Genomic DNA, 27922 nt, shown 5'->3' with positions numbered 1-27922 from the left:
GCACAAGAAAGATGTGCTCGAGAGGTTCTGACAAGCCTTGTACATGTCTCCAGCTACTTTCTTAATTCTATTACAACAAGGCTGTAGTGGAGAAAAGTTTGCTCAGCTAATGTTCATAACCATTTAATTTTTTGGGTACTTTTACATGGCATTTTTTAATAATGATATGGGCATGTGGCTGTTTCACATAGAAAGGGGCTCATTTATTCATGGAACTTGGGGTGATCCTTTGATATATGAGCCATCCTATGTGAATTCAGGTTTGGAGTTCTTCCTTTGTATTCTACCTGATACTTGGAATATTGATTGTTAGGCATAGCTTAACCTTCATATTCTTCTGCTGGTAAAACAGGGCAAAACACGCACCACAGAATGCAAGGAGAAGATAGATTTATTTTTCTCTTCCTACTTTTGTTACATAGTACACATTATTTTTGTTTCAGTCATGCCTTTTTTGCTAAAGGTGGTATTGTGTAAATTCAACATTGATGTTTGTCATTGATGCCTTTTTTGCTAAAGGACACATTATTTTTGTTTCAGTAACTAAATGTAAAACTGGGACATATCCGTTTTAATCTAGCCAAGCGAGAATGCCCCACAGAAACAATTGCAAACTGAACTGCACTTCTATTGGCACTGATGCTATTGAACAAGTATCTTGCACTTCCATTTTCTTATAAACTGAATTGCAAACTCTCCCAGGGCAAACAATAAAAAGATCATTAGCACCACGTTACCTTTATTTACTTACTCTACACGCAGCATTTGACAGAACACGGAACTATGCTTCAGAACTACTTTACCGAGGACGGAAGCAATTTTTTTGTCATTGATCTCATGGCCAAACATGGAACTAGAAGGTAAGCAACTGAGACATCCGCGGGAAGAGCTTTCAAGCATCAAGCAGTCTGCTATACTTCACTGAATCAGTTTTGACTGAAAAGGGATCAATTTCTAACTCCCTCACACCCAGCTTGAAGAAACAAACCTGGGCAAGTAACGGTTGGAAAAGTGGAGATATGGGATACCCCACTAGCGCTCGTGATTGCATCCGCCGCAGCGAAGTTTCATAAGTTTGCTTTCCTCTCTCTCTATATATACATAATTTTAATGTTTGTATCAATGTTTATCAATGATATGCATTTGGTATTTCAAATGTACATAATTTTTTCTATAAACATGGTCAAAGTTTTAATGTTTCACTTTTGGAAAAAAATATATACTCACTACATTATGAGTAGGAGGGAGTAATAAATTTTTAAAAAGTATGTATATGTTTATTATAAATAATAATACAATTATCAAGATCTTAATGTTTTGAAATAATATAAATGTAGTGTATACAGTTTCCATGATTTTAGGAAATGTATTTCTAGTTTTAAAAAGTGTTCATGTGTTTCAATAAAGTTTATGTGGTTGCCATTTTTTTAAAATAACCATAAATTGAAAAACATGTGTGCAAAAATAATTAATAGCCTAGTGTTCCCCCAAGTTTATAGATCCTCAAATGAGCACTTATAAAATTATACATACATTTTTATAATTCATAAACTAATTTCAGTTACATGGTTGTTTCTGAATAATACGTAAATATTTTTAAACATTAAATTAAAATGTTAAAAAATGAAGGAATTTTTGTATCATATTATTGATTGGATAGTAACATTCTAAATGTACTTTTACTACCAGTAAAATAATTTACATAATATGTACAAATTTCTGAAAATAGGAAAACACTAACATGAGGAAGGGCCACGTGAGAAAGGGAAAAAAAATACTAATATTTTGAAAAAAGGACAATGTGAATATTATTCTTTTAAAACATGAAGACTTTGAAAATTAGAATAAAATTTTGAAAATATAAAAAACTTGTTAAAATCTTCCAGTTATTTTTTATTGAGATATGAAAATTCTTTTAAAATCATGAATTTTTTTATAATTGTTAAATATTATTCTAGTTACTGGATAATTAAAAAGTACATGAGCATTTATTTATTATGCTGATCATAGTTCACATAATATAATTTCGAAAAAAGAGAAAAAAATAACATGTGGTAAATGGGTCCCGTTGACTGCAGCCCCTTTAAATCCACAAGGGCGTTAGTGTAGATAAAAATTATCTGTGCATGCTGGACATGAAAGTTATCCGGAGGATGTGCCTGCCGCCATGCGTGAACCGTCCGTCCGTCCATCTCTACCAGACCAGTGGCGCTCCTCGTCGAGACCTGGGCTGTGCTGCAGCCTATCGCAGCAAAAGCAAGGCATAGAGGGACATGGACACATGGTCACATTGGTTAGGCAGCGACGGCGACGGGCGAGTGCTGGGCAGCTTCTTTCTTTCTTTCCGTGTGTGCATGTTGCCTGCCTGAGTTTGCGAGTGGCCGAAGCGAAGCAACCTCTTCTCTGCTGCCTGCAACTTGCCGGACAAGTCTGAATCTGCAATCCAGTGCGAACCAATCGCATCGATCCGATCCGATCCGATCGGAACGGCCGGACCAACCAATCAATCAATGCCGCTGATGCTGCGTGCAAGGAACATCCAGGTTAGTCTAGCACCACTGCTGACAGAAAGATAGTACTCCAATGGGTGTGCGTGCACTCCACCGCGTGCGCCAGATAGATAGATAGATTGATCAATCAATTATCGTCGATCCATCATCCACCCATGCGTGTCGCTCACAGACCATAACGTCCGCATTATCAGTTGTTGTTGATAGCACTAATAACTCCCCTGCCAAGATATTCACAAGCTAAGCCCTCGGCGTTGAGCATCGCGTCGCTGGCTTCTCATGCCTGCCTTCCAATCCAAACCCAGAAAGGGGAAAGATGCAGGCTCACACGGCTGCTGCTGCTGCTATACCACACCGAGCCACCAGCGGTTGTTGGAGCTTTCAAGGCAAAAACTTTGCTTAGCCAGGGAAGGAAGAGAAGGCTCCAACAACAAGCCGCGCCGACCTCGATCCAACAGATTCACCTCACTTTGCAACAGATAAAAAAGAGTGGAGCCGTCGAGATTCAGAGCTAGTTGAGGCACGCAGGATTCAGTCAGACCCTCCGGCCGTCCATGCAGTCACCGTCCTAGTGTTATTTTTGCTGCTAAGATGATATCCGGATTACTTGCTCTCCTTCAGAAGCTAGCTAGCCACACGCTCTACCGGTCTCTCTCGGCGCTCAGCACCGATCGAGTCACATCGCTCGCTTCTCCTGCCGTCCAAGCCACAGCCCACATTCAGAAAGGCTGAAAGGGGAAAGAGATTCAGGCTCACACGGCTGCTCATACACGTCTACTACACAAGTACAGTACAGGTTAACTCAAGTAGGTATGTCAGTAAAGCTGAGCGGCTGACCGACCAGTGGTTGTTGCGGCCTTCAACCCAAAGCCTGCTGGTGCTATTGCTGCCAGGAGAAGACTCCAACAAGCCACAACCGACGGTGACCTCGCTCTTCTCTCGACCCGGCCAACAAGATTCAGCTCAGCTTGCGACAGCAGCCAAAAAAAGAACGGAACGGTCGAGATCCACAGACCAGAGCGAGAGTGCAGTCAAGAGTCTCCGGCCGTCCATGCAGATGCAGTCACCCGCCAAACAAACCCAACCGATTTCCTACACATGCTAGTGCGCGTAATGGCGAAAAATTCTGTTGCGGCCGACACGAAAACAGTTCCAGAATCAATGGAGGGGGGCATGAATATCGACGTGGTACACTGCATGCTACCCCATGCGTTTCAAAATAATTGAAGTTCTAAGATTTTTTTTTTAATTTGACCAAGTTCATCAATAGTACGCAAAGGTCTGCCATATCAAGCGTATATATAATATAAAAATATATTCCATAACTAATCTAATGAGCTAAATTTGGCTTTATACATGTATGTGGAAGTTAGACACTTCCACAAGTTCTAATCCGGACTAATCTAATGATCTACTATGTATACTTCGTCAAGCTTGTGAAAGTTTCTCTCGAAACAGGCTTTCGGCCCTCTTTAAATAAAGGCACAAACCCTCATACAAGCAGGTAGGCTTTCGGCCCTCTTTAAATAAAGGCACAAACCCTCATACAAGCAGGTCAAAGAAAGTAAGACGGCACCAACAAGTGGCACAAGTACCACGAACTCAACACCAAACATGAAATCAGGAGACACGACCCCTAACACACGGACGAGGCTGTAGCCGAGTCGCCTCGAGAGACCATCACTCCCTACGTACGGTACCGAATACACCAAGCCGTCTCCGAAAGGGGCCGCCACACTGTTGAGGCTGCCCCCTTGCTCCGGCCCATGGAACGCCGCTCCTGCCAAGAGATAGCAAGGACCAAGCATCTTCAATGCGGACCCTCAAACCGTCCACATTCGTCTGGACCGAGCTGTCCCGACGTGTTTCGCCCTCCAACGCGGTCCTGTACCGTCCATAGGCCGGGCCAGACACACTTTTTCCTGCAAACCCGAGACAAACCGGACATCCGTCTGGTCAATCAAAAGCCGCCACTTACCCTACTATGTCGAAGGCCATTGCTAACTTGCATTAGCGTTTGATGGAGGGTTTTGAAACATCCTAACATGTTTGGTGGAAGCCACTTTTTTTTCAACTACTAATCATGCATTAGTAATGCTTCCGCCAACATGTTAATCTCTTTTCTGTTTTTTCATAAATGCATTGATTGCTTTGGCGGAAGGTATGACTTGTAGCTAGCTAAATCGCTAGATAGATTTGGCGGAAGCTAGCTAAATTAATAGAAACGGACATTTACGACTACGGTTGGATGGCCGGCTCTCGCATTGGTGTCCATGTTCTGATCTCCCTGTCCATGAGCAGATGCCGGGAGGAAATTTACGGGTCAGTGTTGGATTGGTGGGAGGTGTATGAAAGGTGGTGTGTCACTAGATCTGTTCTCTAGGCAAGGGTTTTTTTTTTTCTACATGTTTGTCTCAGGTGGTGCTATCCCGCGGAGTAGATAGCGCGACTTTGTCCATCGGCTCCAGTTCCGACCAATGAAGATTGGCCAACTTAGACCTTGCCGGGGAGTGGGTGAGAGTTGCGTTTTTTGTTCTCGAGACGGTGATCTGCTACACAGATTACCGGCCGGCACCTTTCGGTCTATATTGACAACTTCTCGTACGGTACTTGTACAAGCTCATGGGTTTAATCAAGTTTGCTCCGATGAGACAAAAACTCAGGGGCGGCAACGAGTTTTCCTCGTGACGCGTCGTGGATCGATGTGGGACCAGAGGTTGGCATAGCTAAGAATTTGAATGTATTTACTCGAGGTTGGCATGACTAAGAATCCGTAGTACTCTTATTGTAAAAAGATATAAGAGCGTTTAGATCACTCGAGGAATAATAAAACTTGCCGGTTTGTCCGAAAAGATAATTTTGCTTTGCTGATTTATGCCCAGCTTCCCTGGATCTGGGAAGTTTCTTTCTCACGGTAGGTACGGGCACCGTCTGATCTACTCCATCGTGCACCATGATTCGGATCAGGATTAGGACTTTTATATCAGAGTTATTAACAACTAAATAACACGCTGACATTATACAAAGCAGTTCGTGTCCAAATACAAAAGGAAAGGAAAAAAGAATTTAAAAAGCAGAGGAATCTCATCTCAGGAGGCGCTTCCAAGCCAAGTCAAGAACAGAGCACAGCACTAGCCGCAGTCCGTTGCAAGCTCCTCCCCACGCACGCTATAAATTCCCGGGGAGAGTGGACGGAACCTCCGCCAAATCCCCACGAAACCGTCCTCCACCATCACAATGGCGACCACCTCGCGTCTCCTGCTCCTCCTCGCTGCCGTCTGCCTCCTCGCCGGCGCGGCGGACGCGCTCCGGCTGCCCCCGGACGCCAGCTTCCCGGGCGCGCAGGCGGAGCGCCTCATCCGCGCGCTCAACCTGCTCCCCGGGGCGTCCTCCGGCCGCGGCGGCAAGGTCGGTGCGGGGGCAGAGGACGTCGCGCCCGGGCAGCTGCTGGAGCGCCGGGTCACGCTGCCCGGGCTCCCCGAGGGCGTCAGCGACCTCGGCCACCACGCCGGTTACTACCGCCTCCCCAACACCCACGACGCCAGGTCAGTCGGTCAGAGACACTCCGGCCGTCGCGCCTTGGTTTCCGCTCCTTTTTAGCTCCGGCGGATCCGTGATCTTTTGATGCCAATCCGCTCTGTTATTGCGCCAAATTCCAAGGCTTTTTATATAGCCCGTAACGGCCGGCGGCCCGGCGCGCCGGCGATGGGAACGGGCGTTCTGAAACTGAAATTGAGGAAATTTGTTTGTGCAGGATGTTCTACTTCTTCTTCGAGTCGCGGGGCAAGAAGGAGGACCCCGTGGTGATCTGGCTCACCGGCGGCCCCGGCTGCAGCAGCGAGCTCGCCGTCTTCTACGAGAACGGGCCCTTCGCCATCGCCAACAACATGTCCCTCGTCTGGAACAAGTTCGGATGGGACAAGGTAGGCAATCTCATCCCCTTTAATTACCATTGTGCACTTTATTAATCATCTTCAAATGCTTTGTGTGTTTCGTCGAGAAAGGAAGAAAGTAACCGAGTGCTTTGCTTACATAGCACGTAACCGCTAAAAAATATTCACCTGAAATTTTGTACGTCTGAAACTGTCGCCTAATTCTGGGTGAAAGCAACTGCTCTGAACTCTGAACTGAACTGAAGTGTTTTTCCTGTGCCTGACTAGCGGTTCAGAATTTAGTAACTGTATATATCGGCTGGGACAAGGTAGGCAATCCACCAGTCAATCTCATCCCCTTTAATTACGATTGTGCACTTTATTAATCTTCTAGTAATAAAATGCCTTATACGTTTCGTCAAGAAAGAAAGAAACCGGATGCTTTGCTCACCTAGCACGTAACCGATAAAAGATAGTCACCAGGAATTTTTTAAGCCTGAAACTGTCGCCTAAATCTGGGTGAAAGCAACTGCTCTGAACTCTGAACTGAAGTGTTTTTCATGTGCCTGACTAGTGCTTCCGAATTTAGTAACTGTATATATCCATGGACCATGGTTAAATTAACGGTGACGAGAAGGTCAGTTTGAGGTCCTTGGGCTGCAGACAGACAGTCAACTCCTGGATTATGTCAGCTATAATTACTAAGCCACTGTGGTTTCGTCTGCCTCCTCCTGTGCTGATGGTACTCATATCCATGGACTATTGTTGTGCCTGCAGATCTCGAACATCATATTCGTTGATCAGCCCACCGGGACTGGGTTCAGCTACAGCTCCGACGACCGCGATACCCGTCACGACGAGGCAGGGGTCAGCAACGACCTGTATGACTTTCTCCAGGTACTGTTTTCGGTCCAAGATGCAGTTTACTTCTTCTGTACTTTATAAATTGATGGTGACGAGATGATACGCTACTGTAGAAACTTGGTTAATTCATTCAGTAAGGCACAACAATTCAGGGGACTCTTTTATTTATGGTAGTTTGGCACGTATCAGTTAATAATATGCTCATATATAGTGCAGTTCTACCTTCTTAAGGCACAACAATTCCGTTACGATTGGATACTCCCACTCCCACTCCAACCGGAGCATAACCCATTTTTATCTTATTAAGTGCATTACAAGATGTTTTCCGTACACTCTGCATTTAGTGCTAGCTATTTCTGCACCCCTTGATCCACCAGAACAACAAATATGTACCCCATCCACCTCTTTTGGCTAACTGTCCAAGAGTTAGGCAGGTACCCTCCGACTGATATGCCTAACCGTGTGTCCTCTTCAATCTGTCGGTAGTGTGCATTGATGCCCATGCCTGATAGTGTGCGTCTGTACCGCATAAATTGTTCAGGCTGGAATTGGGAACTTGCTTACGCAAAAATATGAATATAGCCCTAAAATTGACTGCATATCTTCGTTAGAGGTGGTAAACGATAATTTACCTAAAATTTAGCCCTCAGATCGGACCAGAAGAATCATGTAATGTAATATAGCTGCATGTTGTAGTATTGTTCTAAGGTCTGATTATTTAGATTTTGTTGACTTCAGCAAAAACAGAGAAGTACTGTGTAGTAATTATCTGTTCTTAACCCCCATTTCAGGTCTTCTTCAAGAAGCACCCGGAGTTTGTAAAGAACGACTTCTTTATAACTGGAGAGTCCTATGCTGGGCACTACATTCCAGCATTTGCAAGCCGAGTTCACCAGGGAAACAAGAAAAATGAGGGCACTCACATAAACTTGAAGGTAAGATCCTTACCGAAGTTCGTGTTGCCTTTAATTCTCTATTGATGATTTGATTCTCTGTTGATATGCATCTCTCTTATTTGTATTATAGGGATTTGCGATCGGTAATGGTCTCACAGATCCAGCAATCCAATACAAAGCCTACACAGACTATGCATTGGACATGAACCTTATTCAGAAAGCTGACTATGACAGGATCAACAAATTCATCCCACCATGTGAATTTGCAATCAAACTTTGTGGTCAGTACCACATAAATGCTTTTGAACTACATGCTCTGTTTCCTTGTTATCATTTGCAAAAGATAAGAGCATTGTGATGCCATTGCCTGAGAATAACATGTATACATTTCTAAACTGTCAAACTTCTTGAAAGATGAATGCATCCATTTATAGGGTGTAAATGAGGTTAACTAATGTTGCATACACTTTTTTGGTTAAATAAAATAAAGTTGTCCACACAGTATCTAGGAGTATTTTCTAAAAAACAAGACATTTGTTTCTAACAACCAAACAACACATTCAAATCACATCCTGATACCTGAGGATTTATCCAAGTTAAAAGAAAATGTCTCCCTGACGACATACTTATGTTTTCAGGTACAGATGGGAAAGCATCTTGCATGGCAGCATATATGGTCTGCAATACCATCTTCAACTCTATCATGAAGCTTGTTGGTACAAAGAATGTACGTGAGAAATTGATGTTAACTTTGCTAATAGCATAAGTAGACTAAGACTAAGAAACATATTATTCGCGGTTATAAACTGAAACTTGTTGATGGCCTCTTTACAGTATTACGACGTTAGGAAGGAGTGCGAAGGGAAACTCTGCTACGACTTCTCAAACTTGGAGAAGTTCTTCGGCGATAAAGCAGTCAGACAGGCGATTGGAGTGGGTGACATTGAATTCGTCTCATGCAGCACTTCAGTTTATCAAGCAATGCTCACAGACTGGATGAGGAACTTGGAAGTCGGCATCCCAGCTCTACTTGAGGATGGGATCAATGTGCTCATATATGCTGGGGAATATGACCTTATATGCAATTGGCTCGGTAAGGATATGTTGAAAAAGACGATATGTTTTTTGGAATCATTTTGCAAATTTTCTTCGTCATGACTAATTACGTACTGCAATGTTGTCCCCCATTTATAAGTAGCTGCATATTGCTCGCTGTTTCATGACAGGATCTTTACATGTCATTTTTTAGATGAATAGGAACACCAGCATCCCAGTTTCTGAATTCTACTTAACCTAACATGTTAAAATAAAGTTTATGCTTGGCCTCATGTTCTGAATTGTCTTACACATTGTCAGATTATTTGATGTATGTCATGTAATATGTCAAGTGTAACATTGTTTATGTTTGAGCAGGAAACTCAAGGTGGGTCCACTCCATGGAATGGTCTGGTCAGAAAGACTTTGCCAAAACTGCTGAATCATCGTTTTTAGTAGACGATGCCCAAGCTGGAGTCTTGAAGAGCCACGGGGCACTCAGCTTCCTCAAGGTTTGCGATCAAGCACCTTTTTCACTTTAACTCGATACCTACCGCTCCCAAAAATTAATCCGAAAGAAGTTGGCCCTTTCATTTTTCGAAGAAACTTGGTTGATCAGTAAACATGCCTAGATGGCCTAGTAAAGCACGGTTACGCCGACATGACCCAAACTGATACTACTTAACCACTAGATTAAGGATGAGCAGAAGCGAGTCTAGATAGATGTCTAGATTACTGACATCTGTGTGTGCGCGCAAATGCAGGTTCACAATGCTGGCCACATGGTTCCGATGGACCAACCGAAGGCCGCCCTTGAAATGCTGAGGAGATTCACCCAGGGGAAACTCAAGGAGGCGGTTCCTGAAGAAGAGTCATCTACGACCACGTTTTACACCGCGATGTGATCGTCAACACCGACCAAAAAGGGAAAAGAAACTGGCTAGGTAGCCTGCACGCGTCGCCCTTGCGGTCTCAAGGAGTGTCTGCTGTAGCTTCCTGTTTTCCATGTATCTTTTTCTCCGCTGTTTCAACTGGATATGTAGTCCCTAATAACAAGAAAAGAAAGTTGCCCCCAAAATGTAACTGCAGGATGTATGGTTTATGATGTTGATGAAGGACGGAATACACCATGGGGGGCGATGTTTGAGAGCCATGCCTCATGTTTTAATCATGCCGATGTGTGTGTGTGTGTGTGTGTGTGTGTGTGTGTGTGTGTGTGTGTGTGTGTGTGTGTGTGTGTGTCCCTCTCTCTCTCTGATCTGGCCAAAGGAAATACCCTCTGGGCAGCACCGCCACTCACACACAAATTATGGCTCATCATCCCTTTCTTCCAAGCAAAAAGCGATCAACGAATCGATGTTCAGATGTATGATGGGAAACAAAGTGGTCCTCAGATTTGCCAACAAGCAGTTATGGTCTAACTGACTGGCATGCGTGCAACAGGATAATCCTTAGGCATGAATGCGGAGAGACCAGAACACAAATGGTAATTGAGTTGGATGATGAAGAAAACAGAATGGTAGAAATGCCAACTTGTCAGTCAGGATGACAGTTTCTGAAGCGTGGAGGAGGGGGGGTGGGGGGGGGGGGTGAATTTGCAGAACTGTCATGGAAGTTTGCTTAAATCACGTGAGTTTTTGGTGTAGAACTGCCGCCGTCTGATCCCCGTCAGATGGCTTTGGGGCGTTCACGTTCGCCAGATAGCTACTCCGACGTCAAAGGGTTACAACATCGGCCAAAAAATTCCAAATGCAGTTACAAGGCATAAAGTCGATTCTTTCAACATTTACAGAGCAGCTTTATCCCATGGTCTTACTCCATCCATGTAACAAGTAGCAGCGATCTCAGCAACTACAGTTATGAAAGTCAAATCCGCCTCCAGGGAGCTCCCCTACCGATTCGTCCACGTAGGCAAATACTCGACAATAGGGTTCAGGGAAGTAGATGATTGCGCCAAGGACCAGACATCTATCACAGAAGATTTGACGATTCAAGATAGCTCGGATATAGATGGCGTGTGGGCGTGTATATTAGTGTTGAATATATGGTTTGTGCATGTATATTGTATAGTCCGGCCCACCTCCTAGTCATTGTATAATTGAGGTTGTGGCCCACCTTGTACTCCATATATACGTGCGCTATGCACCGATCAATACATCGAGTAGCATTGCCAAAATATTCGTTTCCAACATGGTATCATACCTACGATCCTAACCCTAACCCTTGCCGCCGCCGCCGCCGCCACCCGCCGCCCCCCGTGTGCCGCCGCCGCCTCGCGCTTCCGCCCGCACCCCGCAGCGCCGCCACCCGCCGCGCCGCCATCCCCCTAGCCGCGCCGCTTCACCACGCGCCCCCGCACCCCCCTCTCGGCTATGGCCTCCCCCGGTTCCACCGGTACCACCCGCAGCCGCCGCACCAACCCCTTCGAAGGCCCCGATCCCGTCGTCATCCGCGATCTCAATATTCACGCTCGGGTTCCCGTCGTCCTCGATCACCTCACCTCCACCTACTATGCCTGGAAGACGTACTTCTCCCTTGTGTTCCGTGAGCACAATCTCCGGGATCACATCGATGGCTCCGTGGACTCCCGCTTCATGGAGGACGATGAGGAATGGACGTCCATTAACGCCACTCTCATCCGCTGGTTCTACACCACCATCTCGAAGGACCTCTTCCACACGGTGGTCTCCGCCGATGATGACGCTCACGCCGTTTGGACTAAGCTCAACGGCCTCTTCACCGACAACGCGCTCCAACGCAAGGTTTTCTTGCACGGCGAGTTTTTTGGGTGCTAGCAGCTTGACTCGTCTGTTGACGATTATTGCATGCGCCTCAAGAAGCTTGTTGACGAGCTCCGTGACCTCGGCGAGAAGGTCTCCGACGAGTTTCTCCTCAGCACCCTCATCGCCGGCCTGAACGAAGACTTCGGGAACGCCGCCTCCAACATCCCTCTCATCACCAACCCAACCTTCCCCAAGATCGTCGCGTACCTGAAGCTGGAGGAGAGGAGGATGCGGATGTCGCGCACCCGGGCCACTCATACGGCTCTCATCGCCGGCACCCGCGGCGGTGCGCCGCCCACCGCCCCGGCTCCCCCGCCGCGGCCCGCCCCGAGCCCCTTCCAGGTGCCACCGCCGCCCGGGTTCCCCTACCCGGCGCCGCCGCAGGCCCCTCCGCCGCCCCCCGCCGAGCAGCACCAGCGCCGGGGCGGGCATCGCGGCCGAGGTGGCCGCAAGCCGCAGCAGCAGCCGTTGTCTGCCCACGGCGGGACGCCGCGCCAGCCGCAGCAACGGCTCCCGCCGGCGCCCTGGCAGGCCGGCCAGAACCCCCGTCCCCGGGTTTTTTGGCGCCCGCCCGGCCCCTCATCAGGCTCTGTACGCGGCCCCTCCGTCGTATCCGCCGGCGCCACTCCACGGCCCCTCGGCGGCCTATGGGCTGCCTTCGGCCGGTGGGTTCGTGGCGCCGCCGCCACAGCCGCTGCCGTCGCGCCTTGGGACCCCGCGCTGCTAGCGGCCCTCCACACCGCCCCCACGTCATAGCAGTACACTAGTGGTGGCGACTGGTATATGGACACCGGAGCCACGGCTCACATGGCCGCCAACCCCGGTAACCTTCTTACTGCTCACCCTGTTCACACCGCTGCTCGCATTACTGTGGGCGACGGTTCCTCTATGCCTATCACTCATGTCGGCCATGCTGCTTTTCCTTCTAACTTCATGCCATTATATCTTTCTAACGTACTCGTTTCACCTAACATCATTAAAAATCTAGTTTCCGTTCGTTCTCTTACACGTGAAAATCCTGTCACCGTTGAATTTGACATGTTTGGCTTTTCTGTTAAGGATGCCCGTACGGATGGTGCTCCACCGATGTGACAGCCCCGACGAGCTCTACCCGGTCCACTCATCCACATCCTCCGTCGCTGCACCCATGGCGCTTTCCGCCGGAGTGGACCTTTGGCATGCTCGTCTCGGTCATCCCAACACCGCCACCCTTCGTCATATTCTTCGCAGTTTTTCATTCGCGTGTAATAAGATCGACAATCACACTTGTCATGCTTGTCGTCTCGGCAAACATGTTCGTCTACCCTTTAGCACTTCCTCGCATGTTGCATCATACCCATTTGAGTTAATTCATAGTGATGTTTGGACCTCTCCTGTTGCAAGTAACACGGGCTATCTTTATTATCTTGTTATACTTGATGGTTTTTCGCACTATGTGTGGACCTTCCCGTTGCGGCGAAAGTCGGATTCTGTTGCCACTCTCATCGCATTCTACTCCTATGTCTCCACGCAGTTTGGTCGCCCCATTCATGCGTTGCAAACAGACAACGGGAAGGAGTTCGATAATCTTGCGATCCGCAACCTTCTCGCCACACACGGCACGATTTTTTGTCTCACTTGCCCGTACACTTCGCAACAAAATGGCCGCGCTGAGCGCGTGCTTCGCACTCTTAATGACTGCGTTCGCACCCTCCTCTTTCACGCCAACGTGCCACCACGTTTCTGGCCCGACGCGCTCGCCACCGCATCACTACTCCTCAACATCCGTCCCTGTCGCACTCGCGGGAATTTTGCTCCTCATCATCTTTTGTTTGGCACGCCACCTTCCTACACCGAGCTCCGCATCTTCGATTGCCTGTGCTACCCTAGCATCGCTTCCACTACACCTCATAAGCTCGCACCACGGTCCGTGGCATGTATTTTTCTTGGCTATCCCCCCAACACCAAAGGCTACCGCTGCTATGATCCTATCTCACATCGGGTGATCACTTCCCGACACGTTTACTTTTTGATGAGATGGTTTTTCCGTTTCAGCAGGTACCTTCGGATGTTGCGGACTTGCCCGGTGACGGCCGCTCGCGAGCTTCTCTCGGGCCGCCTCCCGGCTTTGAGGGTGCCCCCCGCGCCACGGGTCAAGTTCCTCCCCGGCTGGCTGCCTTAGGGGCTGCACCCCTCCCGGCGCCCGCGATGTCCCCTACGCCGCCATCGGCCTCCTCGGCTGCCGCGCGGGCCTCCTCGGTGCCCCCGCGCCCTCGCCTGTGGCCTCGCCCGCGACCACACCCACGGCGGCCTCACCCGTGGCCTTGCCCGTGGCATCGGCGGTGGCGGGCTCTTCTTCGTCTTCGCCCGTCGCCCCCCCGGACTCGCTGCCCCGCCCGTTGACTCGCTCTCGGGCTGGCACCTTACGCCCGAGTACGCGGTACACCAGCGATGAGTATCTTCTCGCTGCTTTCTCCGAGTCGTCCCCTCTCCCATCGTCAGCTCGAGCCGCCCTTCGGGATCCTCATTGGCTCGCTGCGATGCAGGAAGAGTTCGACGCGCTCCAATGGAACCGTACCTGGCAGCTTGTCCCTCGGCCGCCTCGTGCCAACATCATCACGGGCAAGTGGGTCTTTCGGGACAAGACTTGTCCGGATGGCACTCTCGAGCGCTACAAAGCTCGCTAGGTGGTTCGAGGCTTTCGGCAACGTGCGGGCATGGACTTCACCGACACTTTTGCCCCGGTTGTTAAACCGGGCACGATCCGCACCGTGCTTCAGCTGGCCGTCTCTCGAGCTTGGCCTGTGCATCAGTTGGACGTCTCCAACGCCTTCTTGCACGGCCACCTCGCCGAGCAGGTGTTCTGTGAGCAGCCCACCGGCTTCGTCGACGCCACACATCCGGACCATGTGTGTTTGCTCTCCCGTTCTCTTTACGGGTTGAAGCAGTCGCCTCGGGCCTGGTACCAGCGCATCGCTGCCTTCCTGCAGACTCTCGGATTTACATCGACTCGCTCCGACGTGTCCCTCTTCGTGTACCATCACGGGTTTGACACGGCCTACTTGTTGCTCTACGTCGACGACATCATCCTGACGGCATCCTCTGTCGCGCTCCTCCAGCGGCTTACTGCTCGTCTTCGCGATGAGTTTGCCCTGAAGGACTTGGGGCCCCTCCACTACTTCCTCGGCATTGAGGTGGTTCGACGGCCAGATGGGTTCTTTCTGCACCAGCAGCGTTACGCCCATGAGCTTCTCGATCGTGCTGGCATGCTTAACTGCAAGCCCGCTCCCACGCCTGTTGACACCAAGGCCAAGGTTTTAGCTCTGGAGGGCTCTCCCGCATCCGACGCAGCCTTCTATCGCTCCATTGTGGGTGCTTTGCAGTACCTTACTCTGACGCGCCCCGACTTGCAGTATGCCGTTCAGCAGGTCTATCTTCACATGCATGCTCCGCGTGACTCTCACTGGACCTTGGTGAAGCGTATCCTTCATAACATACGCGGCACCCCGTCCATGGGACTTACACTGACGGCCTCCGCCTCCACCGACCTGGTCGCCTACTCTGATGCGGACTGGGCTGGCTGCCCGGACACACGGCGCTCCACTTCGAGGTACTGTGTCTATCTTGGGCCGTCTCTGATCTCTTGGTCTTCCAAGCAACAGCCCACAGTCTCCCGCTCGAGTGCCGAGGCAGAGTATCGGGCAATGGCTAACGCCGTTGCCGAATGCTCTTGGCTTCGTCAGTTGCTCCAGGAGTTGCTTTGTGATGTTCACAAGGCCACGCTCGTCTACTTCGACAACGTCTCCGCCGTGTACCTCTTCGCCAACCCGGTCCACCATCGACGAACGAAGCACATTGAGCTCGACATACACTTTGTTCGTGAGCAGGTGGCCCTTGGGCACATCCGGGTCCTCCACGTCCCGAAGGCGCAACAGTTTGCCGATGTTATGACAAAAGGACTGCCTACTTCTGTTTTCGAGGAGTTTAGGTCCAGTCTTTGCGTCTCCGGCGACGCTTCGACTGCGGGGGGTGTTGAATATATGGTTTGTGCATGTATATTGTATAGTCCGGCCCACCTCCTAGTCATTATATAGTTGAGGTTGTGGCCCACCTTGTACTCCATATATACGTGCGCTATGCACCAATCAATACATCGAGTAGCATTGCCAAAATATTCGTTTCCAACAGTTAGCTATGAGCATCCGATCATGGAATGGTAGGCAAAATTAGTGAGGACGAGATAGATCATAGGGAACTTCTTGACGCCTCCCATGCTCAGGATAGAGTAATTAATAGGCCAAAACACAAGGAGGAGATGTAACACTTTTTTTATTTTTATTTTTGCGGGGAGAGATGTAACATGTTGTTTGGACGAGGAGGGGAGTTGTATGCGAGCACAATACTTGGCTCGCGGCACGAGAAGAGGAAGTATATATGCATCTAGCGAGCTAAATGAATCTGTCCAAGGATATGTATCATCTCTCTCTCTCTCTCTCTCTCTCTCAAGGAAGGGAGGCAGGTGGCCAAATGAATCTATCGTAAATAAATCATAAATAAAGATATATTGAATAATGTCCCATGGTGGGACATCAGCACAAACCATCTTTGGAATTAAATGCCCAAGATTTTAATATTGATAGCTAAGTATGTTACATGTCCAAATAATAACCGTGAATAATAAAAATGAATGCTAGCACATACTTATAAAGATATATTGAAGTGGAAGTCAATATGTTTTTAGAGTGCCTTCCATTTGTAAGTAGCCGCACATAGCTGGATGTTTCTACCATCACAACTCCCAGGCCATAATAACTAGCATAACAGTTTAGCATCTTGCTTTCTTGTTTTGAGACTGATGAAAAAACATGCTAATAAGACAGTTGCCTTTTGGGAAAAGGTTGAGAATATCATTATATCAAGACGTTGAGATTTCACTGCAAATTGCAACTTCCGTATAGATGCTCCAAAGGCGAACAAGACACAAAGACTGTATCCCAGTTTATGAAGCATGTGTGACACTTAAAATACAATTTATGCTTAGCTAGCATCATGTTCTTCATTGTCTTGTACTCCCTCCGTCCCGAAATACTTGTCGGATAGATGGATAAAATTGGATGCATCTATAACTAAAATACGTCTAGATTCATCCATTTCTCCGACAAGTATTTCCGGACGGAGGGAGTATGACATCTGAATGTATCCCAATTAATGAAGCACGCGTGACACTTAAAATACAGTTTATGCTTAGCCTCATGTTCTTCATTGTCTTGTATACGTCCATCGTCAGATTATTTGATCTATTGCAGTTAATATATCAACTCATCGCGTGTAATAACATTGCTTATATTTGAGCAGGAAACTCAAGGTGGACATGATGCTTCGGAGCCTTGGCTGATGTCTTAATCATGTCCATGTCCATATATTTGAGCAGGAAACTCAAGGAGCCGTGCCTGATGTTTTAATCATGTCCATGTCCATGTATGTGCGTCTCTCTCTTTCTCGCTCTGATCTGGCAAAAAAGAAATACTTTCTGGTTTATTTCATCTTGGGAAGGACTATTCCCTGGGACTCGCACACAAAGGCTCATCATCCCCTTCTTTCAAACGAAATGCTGATCAATGTTTACACCTATGATGGGAGACAAAGTTGTCCTCAGATTTTGCCAACAAGAAAACTGACAGGATGCTTGCTTGGATGATGAAGCGTTGTGACATGAAGAAATGGAAGTCTGTAGGATGCTTGCTTGGATGGGGACGAATAAGAAAACAGAATGAGGAGAAGCAAAAGGACAAAAAAACAATAGAAAGTGAAGCCCCCGGTGAGGATCGAACTCACGACCTTTCCCTTACGAAGGGAACGCACTACCACTATGCTACGGAGGCTTTGACGTACTGCGTTGGTATTTATCGGAACATTACAAACGCAGTTACAAGGCTGCATTTTTACAGAGCAGCTTTGTCCCATGATTCATAGTTTGGTACCCTATCACATCCCAGTAACGAGCAGCAGCGACCTCAGCGGCTTCAGACATCGAAGCCATATCCGCCTCCAGGGAGCTCCTCCTGCCGATCACCCATGTACGCAAGCAGACTCAGAATGGCGATGGTATGGGTCAGCCAAGTAGATGAGTGCGCCAAGGACCAGACATCGGTCACAGCCAAGTCGACGATTCATGGCAGCTCAGATACAGATGGCGGTTGGGCTTGTACAACATGGTTGTATACCACGGTGTGTGAGCCGTGAGAATCCGGTCGTGGAATGGTGGGCCAAATGAGCGAGGACGAGACTGATCATAGGGAACTTCTTGATGCCTCCCATGCTCAGCATAGAGTAATTAATGGGCCAAAAAACACAAGGAGGAGGTGTAACATGTTGTTTGGACGAGGAGGGGAGTTGTAATTGTGAGCACAATGCTTAGCTCGCGGCATGAGAAGAGGAAGTATATATGGCATCTAAGGAGTTAAGGATATGTACCATATCTCTCTCTCTAGGGAGGGAGGCAGGTGGCCAAATGAATCTGTCATAAATAAATCATAAATTAAGATTTATTGGATAATGTCCAATGGTGGTACATCAACACAAACCATCTTAGGAATTAAATGGCCAAGATATTAATGTTGATAGCAAAATATGTTAAATGTCCAAATAATAATCGTGAATAATATAAATGAATGCTATTGGTTGCACATGCTTATGAAGATATGTTGAAGTGGAGGTCAATATGTTTTTAGAGTCATTGCAATGCCTTCCATTTGTAAGTAGCCGAACATAGCTGGATGTTTCTACGATCACAACTCCCAGGCCATAATAACTAGCATAATAGTTTAGCATCTTGTTCTGAGATTGAAAAAACATGCTAATAAGATGTTGCCTTGGGAAAAGGTTGAGAATATCAAGACGTTGAGATTTCACTGCAAATTGCAACTTCCATATAGATGCTTCAAAGGTTTTTTTTTTGACGGTGCTACGGCGGGCTTACGCCTGCCTGAACCATTTTCATTATCATAAGAGGGACTGAGATACAACACAACGGCTACAGGAAGTAGCACCCAAACACACACAAGAAGGAATAAGGAACAACAGAGAAGAACCAGAAACAAGCTATGACAATTAGCCAACACCAAGAACTTAGCACCCAACACCATTAAGCAGGCCGAGAAGAAATGGGAAACTAGCATTGTTGGATCAGTCAAAGGGAGAATCAACACCGAGTAGACGTAGAGAAGAAGTTGCCTGCTGCACTGCGATCACTCTGCACCTTGAAGAGCTAGGAGAGTCGCAACCACCGTCGAAGGGCATCCCACTGCCGAGGCACGACGCGATAGAGAGAGCCGCCGACCGCACCGAAGGGCAATGTTTCGCCGAGACAGCCCTTCACCTCCTCTGAGCCACACCACGGCCACCATCACAAATAGAGAGAACCAGAACACTATGCGAGGCAACCAAACCTCATGCGTCGCCGAAGGGCACTGAGCTCCGAGACTTCACCGGCCACGAGCCCCCAAAAGAGAGGTCAGCAGATAGCACCAGGATGACCAAGGCAGTAGCCATACCCATAGATCGCTTCCACCACCACCACCGGACACCCCACATCCCCAGCCTGACCAATCGTGCTCGAGCCAAGACTAGAAACGACCAACAACGGATCAATGGCTCCAAGACTGCGCCCCCAAGGGGGTAACGACATCAATGACATCGTCGTAGTCCGATCCAACCGTGGATCTTAGGCTTTCGCCCGAAGCACATTGTAAGGATGAGCCGCGGGAGCTTCACAATGACTCCTCCAAGAAGGAAAAAATGGCGCCCAAAGGCGTCACCGTCACCGCTGTCGACACAAGGCCGACACCAGGCTTTCGCCTGAAGCATCGCACCTCGAACCTCACCGCTTACGCCGGCCGCCCAGTCTGGCAAAGCAAAGAGCACGAGACCTTACCACCTCCTGCAACTCGTCGACGAGTGTCCCCGCCGGAGCAAGCAAAAAGGTACCTCTGGTGACGCCACCGCTCACCGCGAGCACCAGCGTCGACCAGAGTGGAGATCCAGTCATGCTGTATCCTGACCATCTCACCCCGACCACCACCAGCCAGATCCATCCCCGCCGCCAAGCACGCCTTGCCCGGATCCCCAGCGCGAGCCACAGGGCGACGCCGGCACGCGCCCTGGGCAGCACCACCGGAGCACGGGCGGCATGCACCGCGCCCCCATGGCCGTGGAGAGCCCCCAGCGCTGCCACGAACTCGCGCAGGGCGCCGCACCTTGAGGGATCCAGATCTGACCCCGCAGCCCGCCACAGGGCAACAGCCGCCGAGCAGCACCGCCACCGACGCCCTCTGTCGCGCGGCCCTCCCGCCAGGACGAGAGGCCGCCACCCCGGAGCGGCGCGGATCTAGAACCACCTAGCGACTGCGACACCGGCGCGGGAACATAGCCGACGAAGAGAGCCCCGCCGCCGCCTTCCCTGGGTCACGCACGGCTTCGCCTGCGTTCCCTCCGGCGGCGGCGAAGCAGGGGGAGGGGTGGGAAGTGGCCGGCGGCGGCGCAACTAGGGTTTCCTCCGAGTCGCCAGAGGAGGCGACGCGGGGGCTTGGTTTGTTCCCAAAGTGTGTCAGCCACCGGGCTGAAGGGGTGAGTCAGGTTGAGAGAGGAAGCCCGATGCTTCAAAGGTGAATAAGACACAAAGACTGTATCCCAGTTTATGAAGCATGTGACACTTAAAATACAATTTATGCTTAGCTAGCATCATGTTCTTCATTGTCTTGTATGACATCTGATGATCGGAATGTATCCCAATTTATGAAGCATGCGTGACGCCCTTTTTTTTTGGAAATGGAGGCGTACCCCCCGCCTCTGCATCATGATAATGCATGCAACCATCTTATTAAGTGCTTATTAAAAAGTCTCGAAGTAACTCAAAGTCCATGCGTGACACTTAAAATACAGTTTATGATTAGCCTCATGTTCTTCATTGTCTTGTATACATCCATTGTCAGATTATTCGATCTATTGCAGTTAATATATCAACTCATCGCGTGTTATAACACTGTTTATATTTGAGCAGGAAACTCAATGTGGGTCCACTCCATGGAATGGTCCGGCCAGAAACACTTACCGAAATCTCCAGAGGCATCAGTTTTGGTTGATAATGCCATTACGTTGTAGTTCTGAAGAGCCATGTGGCACTCCATTTCCTCAAGGTGTGTGATCAAGCACCTTTTTCTCCCACTTCATATCTCGATACCTAACCTAGTTCCAAAACAATTCAAAGAAGCAAGTTTAGGTATGGCCTGTCTAGATTTCTGACAAGTAACCTGTTGCTGTCCGTGCAAATGCAGGTTCACAATGCTGGCCACATGGTTCCGATGAACCAGCCAAAAGCCGCCCTTGAAATGCTGAGGAGATCACACAAGGGAACCAGCCAAAAGCCCCCGTCCCTTTGAAGATTAAGATCTTTGTGTGGCAGTTACTACGGGATCGCCTCCCCTCGGGGACAGAGGTACTTAAGCGGCACGGTCTATGCCCTCTCTGTGCGGTACCAGAGACCGGGACCCATATCCTCTTCTCGTGTACCGCGGCGAGGGTTCTTTGGACGTTTGTCCGCGAGGCGTTGGGGCCTGAATGGCAGGCCCTAAATCTCACTGAATTTCTCCAACTTAGAGCTTTTCAGCCCACACGTCATCGCCGCCTATTTTGTCTTATTTTTGCGGCGATGTCGTGGACTCTTTGGACGACTAGGAATAAGATGGTGATAGAGAAGGTTTTTCGGAGGAAGGCATCCGACTCCTTCAAATTCCTTGCTTTCCTGCAGCACTGGCACCCGCTCTCGAGGCAGCGTGATCGCGACCGGCTTGGCTTGATGATGGACGAGCTTTTGGCTTCGGCGCGTCGACTATCTTCCTCTTAGTGCCGCTTTGCGGCCGCCACTAGGTGTTTTTTTTTTCATATTTCTTTTATGCTTTCTTGGGCTTGATTGTGCTGTGGCCTCAGCCGTTGTATGTCGAGTGATGTGGAACTGAGATTGTACGGACCGTGGCTTTATTTATAAAGCGGGGCGAAAGCCTATTTCGAGGAAGGGAAACTCAGGGAAGCCGTTCCTGAAGAAGAGCCATCGACAGACGTTCTACACCGCTATGATGGACACCGACTCTTTAGGTAGCCGCACGCATCGCCTCGCCGTTGCGGTCTCAAGGGGTTACCGTCTGTAGCTTCCTGTTATTTACACGTATGATGGGAGACAAAGTTGTCCTCTGATTTGTCAACAAGATAACCGACAGCCTGTGGCAAGCAACAGCAGAATCCATGGGCTGCATTCGTATCCATGCTCCAACCAAGGTGGTCTTGAGATGCAACATGGGAGAAAAGGTTGGCCAAGCGAGACCAGAAATTGATTTGGATGATGAAGCGTGGTGACATGAACAAATGGAAGTCAGCTTGGATGCGGATGAAGAAGAAAACACACGACCCTTACAAAGGGAACGCACTACCACTATGCTACGGAGGCTTTGGCGAGCAAAGTTTTAGATAGCGCGCTAAGCCTCTTAGCGTCGGCCTGACCAAAAGCTATGAAACGCTATAGCTGCCTAAGCCCCATTTAGCGTTTCAGTATAAATCAATAAAAAATGAAAAAATAAACATAGAATCAGTCATCAACTTGACATATATATACTTGAAAATGGACATATATCAACTAGCATACAGCCAAGTTAATAGAAAAATGATACTGTATTATGTAGTTCCTACCATACTCATGCAAACAGCCACATAACATAGTGCAGTTCATAAACTATAGCAGCAAGTCCTAAACTCATAGTCATAATGCAAAGAACAGCTCCATATAGTACAATACATAATAAGGACATATATCAGGAGATGGTTCAATTCATTACATAACAGAGCAAAGTTTGGCATAGCAACTAGCAACATACCACCAGCACACTTTGAATAACAAAAGTGGTACATCAACAACATGAGATGGTCCGGTTTATAAGTTCAGCCAACTAACTTGACATAGCAACATAACGACATACCGCCAGCACACTTTGAAACAACAAAAGTGGTACACCCAACCATGCAATTAATCCGAGTCAGCAAGGGCCGAGGGAGACTCATCTTCTGATTCCGACGAAGAAGAATTGGAAGAGGCAGAAAGTATAGCTTCCTCATCGACACTATTAAGGAGAGATTGCAAGCTCTTCTTCCTCTTCTTTCTAGGGGGCGCAGTAGGCCTCTTCTTCTTTTTCCCTTGTTCTTGTGATGTTGAAGCTCTCTCTTGTTGAGTTTGATCTTCATCACCAACATGTTCAACAACATTATCATTTCCAACAATGCCGGTGATGAACTCGTTATCCTCGTCCTCAAGAACATCAACGATTGTCTTCTCTATTGGGTCTCTACTCTTGTTCTCTCTCTTATGCTTCATCCTAGAGTTGAACTTGATAAATACAAGATCACTCATCCTATCATGGAGTAGCCTGCTGCGTTTCTTTGTATGAACCTGTGTAAGTGAACAAAATCAAGTATGGAACACATGGCCTCAATTTGAGAAGTGCAAGGAACTATATTTTGTACTTGTGAACTTGTAATTGTCTTTCTTACTTGTTCAAATGCTGACCAATTTCTCTCACAAGCTGAGGAGCTACATGTCAAACTCAAAAACTTCATTGCCAAGTCCTTCAACAGGGGTGCACATGTGCCATAATTCAGCCACCATTTTGCTGCATTAAGACATTGAAACATTATATTAGTTAGGCAAGTACAAAGAGGGGAAACAGAGGAAGTGATATGAAATAACATCACAAGATTTCAGCAAACACTCACCTGGAGAAAAGTTTTTCCTTTTTCTCTGTCGTACAGCAATGTCCATTCCAAATGAATCTTCCTCCGCCTCATATTTGTCGAGTTCATCAATAAGCTCATCTTGAGTTTTTTGATCTTCAATCATCCTTGTGATGCAATGGACCACGGCTGCTCTAAATGATCCATCCCTCTCTATCACAACCTTGTTTGGATAATAATAGTAGGGGTTCAGAAAGTACCCAGCCAAATGTAGTGGCGACTTGAGTTTGCTGTCCCATCTCTTGTCAATGATATCAATAACACATTTGAAGCGACTCTCATCATTATCAAAACTCGCAGCAATTTCCTTTTTTGCATCCAACATACAACCATATAAGAATCCCATTGCGGGCACATCACTATCCATTCTTCTTAGCACATTAGCCATTGGCTCAAAGTAGTTGACAGCAACGCCAACACCTTTCCAGAAGGCTTCCGATTGCACCGTTTTGTGAGCCATCTTCCCCTTGTCCTTCTCTAAGTAACCCATTTCATGTAGCTCATCTGATCTGAATAGTTTAAGCATTTCCTTCTTGTTATCTTGCAAGCTTTTAAGATTGAGATAAGCCGTGGCAAACCTAGTAACACCTGACCGTACCAAGTCTTTCCCAAGTGTTTTCCTCATCAGAGCTAACACCCTTGTGTGAGCATACAAGAACACCATTACTTGTCTTGCTTGGGCAATTATTCTGTCAACCGATCCAAGCTTCCCTATGTCCTCCAACATGAGATCAATACAATGGGCTGCACATCCATTCTAAAAAATGGAAGGCCGCTTTGCTTTCATTAGACTTGCTGCTGCTACATTGACACTAGCATTGTCGGTCACCACTTGAACGACTTTGTCTGCCCCTATATCTTCAATGCAATTATCAACGAGGTCAAAGATGTATTTGCCATTTTTTTGGACAGATGAACAATCAACTGAATTCAAGAATATGACTCCCTGAGAACTATGCACAACTAGGTTCATTACTCCCCTGCCCTTTTTATCTGTCCATGCATCTGTCATTACGGTACAACCTGTGTGCTCCCATGCTTGCTTATGTGGTTTGAATGAATCTAACACCTTCTTCTTCCTTTTCTGCAAGAATGGTCCACTCATCTCATATGCAGTAGGCCCATCGAAGTTTGTGCCAACATCTCCAATGGCCTGAAGCATACATGCAAAGCTAGGAAGTGTGACAGTGTTATGTGGGATGCTAGCTTCATAGAAAAATTGACATATATATCCACAAGCTCTATCCCTCCTTTGTTGTCTTTGCTGAGTTGACACCTTCGACTGAACCTTTTCGGATTCACAATTTCTTTTTTGCTTCCTCTTGACAGTTTCTTCTATACCAGGCTTGCAGAATTTGTCCATAGGGCCACCCATTGAGCTGCTTGTGCCTGGTTTTGACCTCAAAATCACAACCTTATTGCCATCTTCTTCATCAGTTTCTTGTTCTCCATCGGAGTGATCTAAGTCAACACTAGATCTGAGCGCCTCCAATCCCTCGACCTTTTTTTCCTTCAGCTCAGCACTCTTCAGAAGCAAAGCTATCATCTCCAGCCTGACATCACTAGGAACCTTCTTGCATGGTAAGACACCACAATTCGTTATTTGTGAAAGGTGAAACTTTATCCTTGTAATGCCAGCTGTGCATATCTTGCCACAATAGTTGCATCGCTGCCAATGCTTCTTGTTCACATCTGGAAGAGTGCAATACTTCCACGCAGGGTCATCCGAATCAACAACTTGAGGGAGTGAAGGTGCTGCTACTGAGGCAGTGCTTGAGCCACCAACATCTATGCAAAAAGAAGCGAACAAAATAAAATTAGTTATTGTTTAGGCAGATTAAGGCAATCCAAAGTACGTGATAGAAAAATGTACATCAGTAGCAAATAAACTTTCAATGTATCTGTATTCTGTATATAACTGAAAACTTCAGCAGATTCATTTTTATTGCGAATCTTGAGCATTCAGCTATTCACCATTTTCCTGTAGCAGTACAAGCATCCACAAGAAGAGATAACAGAGGATAGATGAGCTTACCTGCTGACGGGATTTGCTGGCTCATGGTCGCCTGGTGGACACCGTCGCCGCGGGGTGCTCCGTCGCCTTGTGGATGCGGTCGTCGCCGTCAGCAGAGGAAGTGGCCAGGAGGAAGCAGCCGAGAGGAAACGTCCGGGAGCTGCGTCACCTGGTGGAATACCCCATCGCTGGGAGGGAGTGGCGAGGAAGGTCAGTCGCCGGAGTGGCAGCTCAAGGTCGTCGCCATGGTTGGTCGTTGGTCGGCCGCCCCCATGGTTCCTGTTTGAGATGAGGACGGGAGTGGGGATAGGGTTTGGCTCGAGAGGAGGGTTGGGGGTATTCGACTATTGGTAGGCTTGGGCTTTGGCCCGCGCAGCGATTTCATTTTGGACCGAAAATTTTAGGTCAGAGACGCGGGACGCTAACGCTAGAGGCCCAATTTTAGCGCTAAGTGACATCTAGCGCGCTATTAGCACGCTAACTCTTCGTACGTGAAATCGAGCTTCGCGTAGCGCACCACAGTCAGGATGCGTGTAGCGCCGCTATAGCGCGCTATCTAAAACTTTGTTGGCGAGTGATGATAGTCTTTATCTACATACTCGATATGTCGTTACAAGGCTAAAAGGCAGATTTGTTTCTGCATTTTTATGGAGCAGCTTTGTCCCATGATCCGTAGTTCCGTACCACATTTCAGTAACGAGCAGCAGCGACCTCAGAAACTTCAGAAATCGAAGCCATATCCGTCTCCAGGGAGCTCCTCCTACCGATCGTCCACGTAGGCAAGTGGGGTTTGAATGTCGATGGTAGGTGTCAGAGAAGTGCATCAGTGCGCCAAGGACCATACATAGGTCACGGAAGAGCCGACGATTCATGGCAGCTCAGATATAGATGGCGGGTGGGCATGTACAGTGTCGTCGTATACCACCTCATGTAAGCCGTGAGAATCCGGCCGTGAAATGGTGGGCAAAATGACTGAGGACGAGATTGATCATAGGGAACTTCTTGATGCCTCCCATGCTCAGGATAGAGTAATTAATGGGCCAAAAACACAAGGAGGAGATGTAAAATGTTGTTTTGATGAGGAGGGGAAGTTGTATTTGAGCACAATGCGTAGCTTGTGGCACGAGAAGAGGAAGTATATATGGCATCTAAGGAGCTAAGGATATGTATCATCTCTCTCTAGGGAGGGAGGTAGGTGGCAGAATGAATTTGTCATAAATAAAGATATATATTGGATGATGTCCAGTGGTGGTACAACAAAAACCATCTTAGGACTTAAATGCCCAAGATTTTAATGTTGATAGAAAAATATGTTAATTGTCCAAATAATAATCGTGAACAATATAGTAAATGAATGCTAGCACATACTTAAACCATCTTAGGAATTCAATGCACATTTTAATGTTGAAGTCATTTTGCGTAATTGTTTCTTCATAATAACTAATTAAGTGATGCAGTGCCTTCCATTTGTAAGTAGCTAGCCGCACATGGCTGGATGTTTCCTCGACAGGATACTATAGCACCACTACTGTATTGCTACATAACCGGCGTTGCCAGTTTTCTACCATCACAACTCCCCAAGCTGGAGTTTAGCATCTTGTTTTTGGTAGATAATGCCCAAGCTGGAGTTCCGAAGAGCCACGAGGCACTCGGTTTCCTCAAGGTTTGTGGTCACACCTTTTTTCACTTCATCTCAGTACCTACTGTTCCAAAAATAATTCAAAAGAAGCGAGTCTGGTAGGTACATGGCCTATGTAGATTACTAACGAGTGACCTGTTTCTGCCCGTGCGAATGCAGGTTCACAATGTTGTCCACATGGTTCCAATCGACCAGCCGAACTCCGCCCTTGAAATGGCGAGGAGATTCACCCAGGGGAAACTCAGGGAAGCTGTTCCGGAAGAGGAGCAATTGACGATCACGTTTTATGCCACGATGTGATCGTCAACACTAACCAAAAAAGGAAAAGAAACTTGCTAGGTAGCCTACACGCATGACACGTTGCCGTTGCACTCTCAAGGAGTGTCTGCTGTAGATTATGGGTTTCCTTCCATGTATCCCTCTTTTTTCCACTACCGTTTCAGCTGGATATGTATATAGCCACCAATAACAAGAATCGTTGGCCCCGAAATGTATGCT

General features: G+C 47.7%; 2 protein-coding genes, 1 long non-coding RNA gene, 1 other non-coding gene and 1 pseudogene across 4 annotated transcripts; 2 read left to right on the top strand and 3 right to left on the bottom strand.

The window, feature by feature from the left end:
• Positions 1–5538: 5538 nt before the first annotated feature.
• Positions 5539–10348, top strand: LOC109764101 (serine carboxypeptidase 3). Its single transcript, XM_020322956.3, has 9 exons — positions 5539–6055; positions 6265–6433; positions 7160–7279; positions 8038–8181; positions 8273–8423; positions 8781–8869; positions 8977–9235; positions 9556–9689; positions 9942–10348. Exons 1-9 carry the CDS (start codon positions 5748–5750, stop codon positions 10080–10082), a joined length of 1515 nt encoding a protein of 504 aa, XP_020178545.1. The 5' UTR covers positions 5539–5747; the 3' UTR covers positions 10083–10348.
• Positions 10349–11549: 1201 nt separating this feature from the next.
• LOC141025713 (uncharacterized) lies at positions 11550–11972 on the top strand. The gene has a single exon (XM_073501626.1). The coding sequence runs from the start codon at positions 11550–11552 to the stop codon at positions 11970–11972; it is 423 nt and encodes a 140-aa protein (XP_073357727.1).
• A 5777-nt stretch (positions 11973–17749) lies between these two features.
• TRNAT-CGU (transfer RNA threonine (anticodon CGU)) lies at positions 17750–17821 on the bottom strand. Its single transcript has one exon. It is a non-coding gene; the product is annotated as a tRNA-Thr (tRNA).
• A 4705-nt stretch (positions 17822–22526) lies between these two features.
• Positions 22527–23763, bottom strand: LOC109764115 (uncharacterized). Its single transcript, XR_006664925.2, has 2 exons — positions 23532–23763; positions 22527–23430 (listed from the first exon to the last, which is right to left on the bottom strand). It is a non-coding gene; the product is annotated as an uncharacterized lncRNA (long non-coding RNA).
• LOC120970744 (uncharacterized) lies at positions 23764–25592 on the bottom strand (annotated as a pseudogene).
• Positions 25593–27922: the final 2330 nt, after the last annotated feature.

The sequence above is a fragment of the Aegilops tauschii genome, chromosome 6 (assembly GCF_002575655.3).
Source record: "Aegilops tauschii subsp. strangulata cultivar AL8/78 chromosome 6, Aet v6.0, whole genome shotgun sequence".
Taxonomy (NCBI): Eukaryota; Viridiplantae; Streptophyta; class Magnoliopsida; order Poales; family Poaceae; genus Aegilops; species Aegilops tauschii.
Note: the sequence above shows the minus strand (reverse complement) of the source record. Positions and strands in the feature narration are given on the sequence as shown.

Bases quoted from the DNA above. Each gene is read 5' to 3' on its own strand.
- LOC109764101 (XM_020322956.3), top strand. From the start codon at position 5,748: ATGGCGACCACCTCGCGTCTCCTGCTCCTCCTCGCTGCCGTCTGCCTC. The intron at 6,434-7,159 runs GTAGGCAATCTC...TTGTGCCTGCAG, and splicing joins ACAAGTTCGGATGGGACAAG to ATCTCGAACATCATATTCGT. The intron at 7,280-8,037 runs GTACTGTTTTCG...CCCCCATTTCAG, and splicing joins ACCTGTATGACTTTCTCCAG to GTCTTCTTCAAGAAGCACCC.
- LOC141025713 (XM_073501626.1), top strand. From the start codon at position 11,550: ATGGCCTCCCCCGGTTCCACCGGTACCACCCGCAGCCGCCGCACCAAC.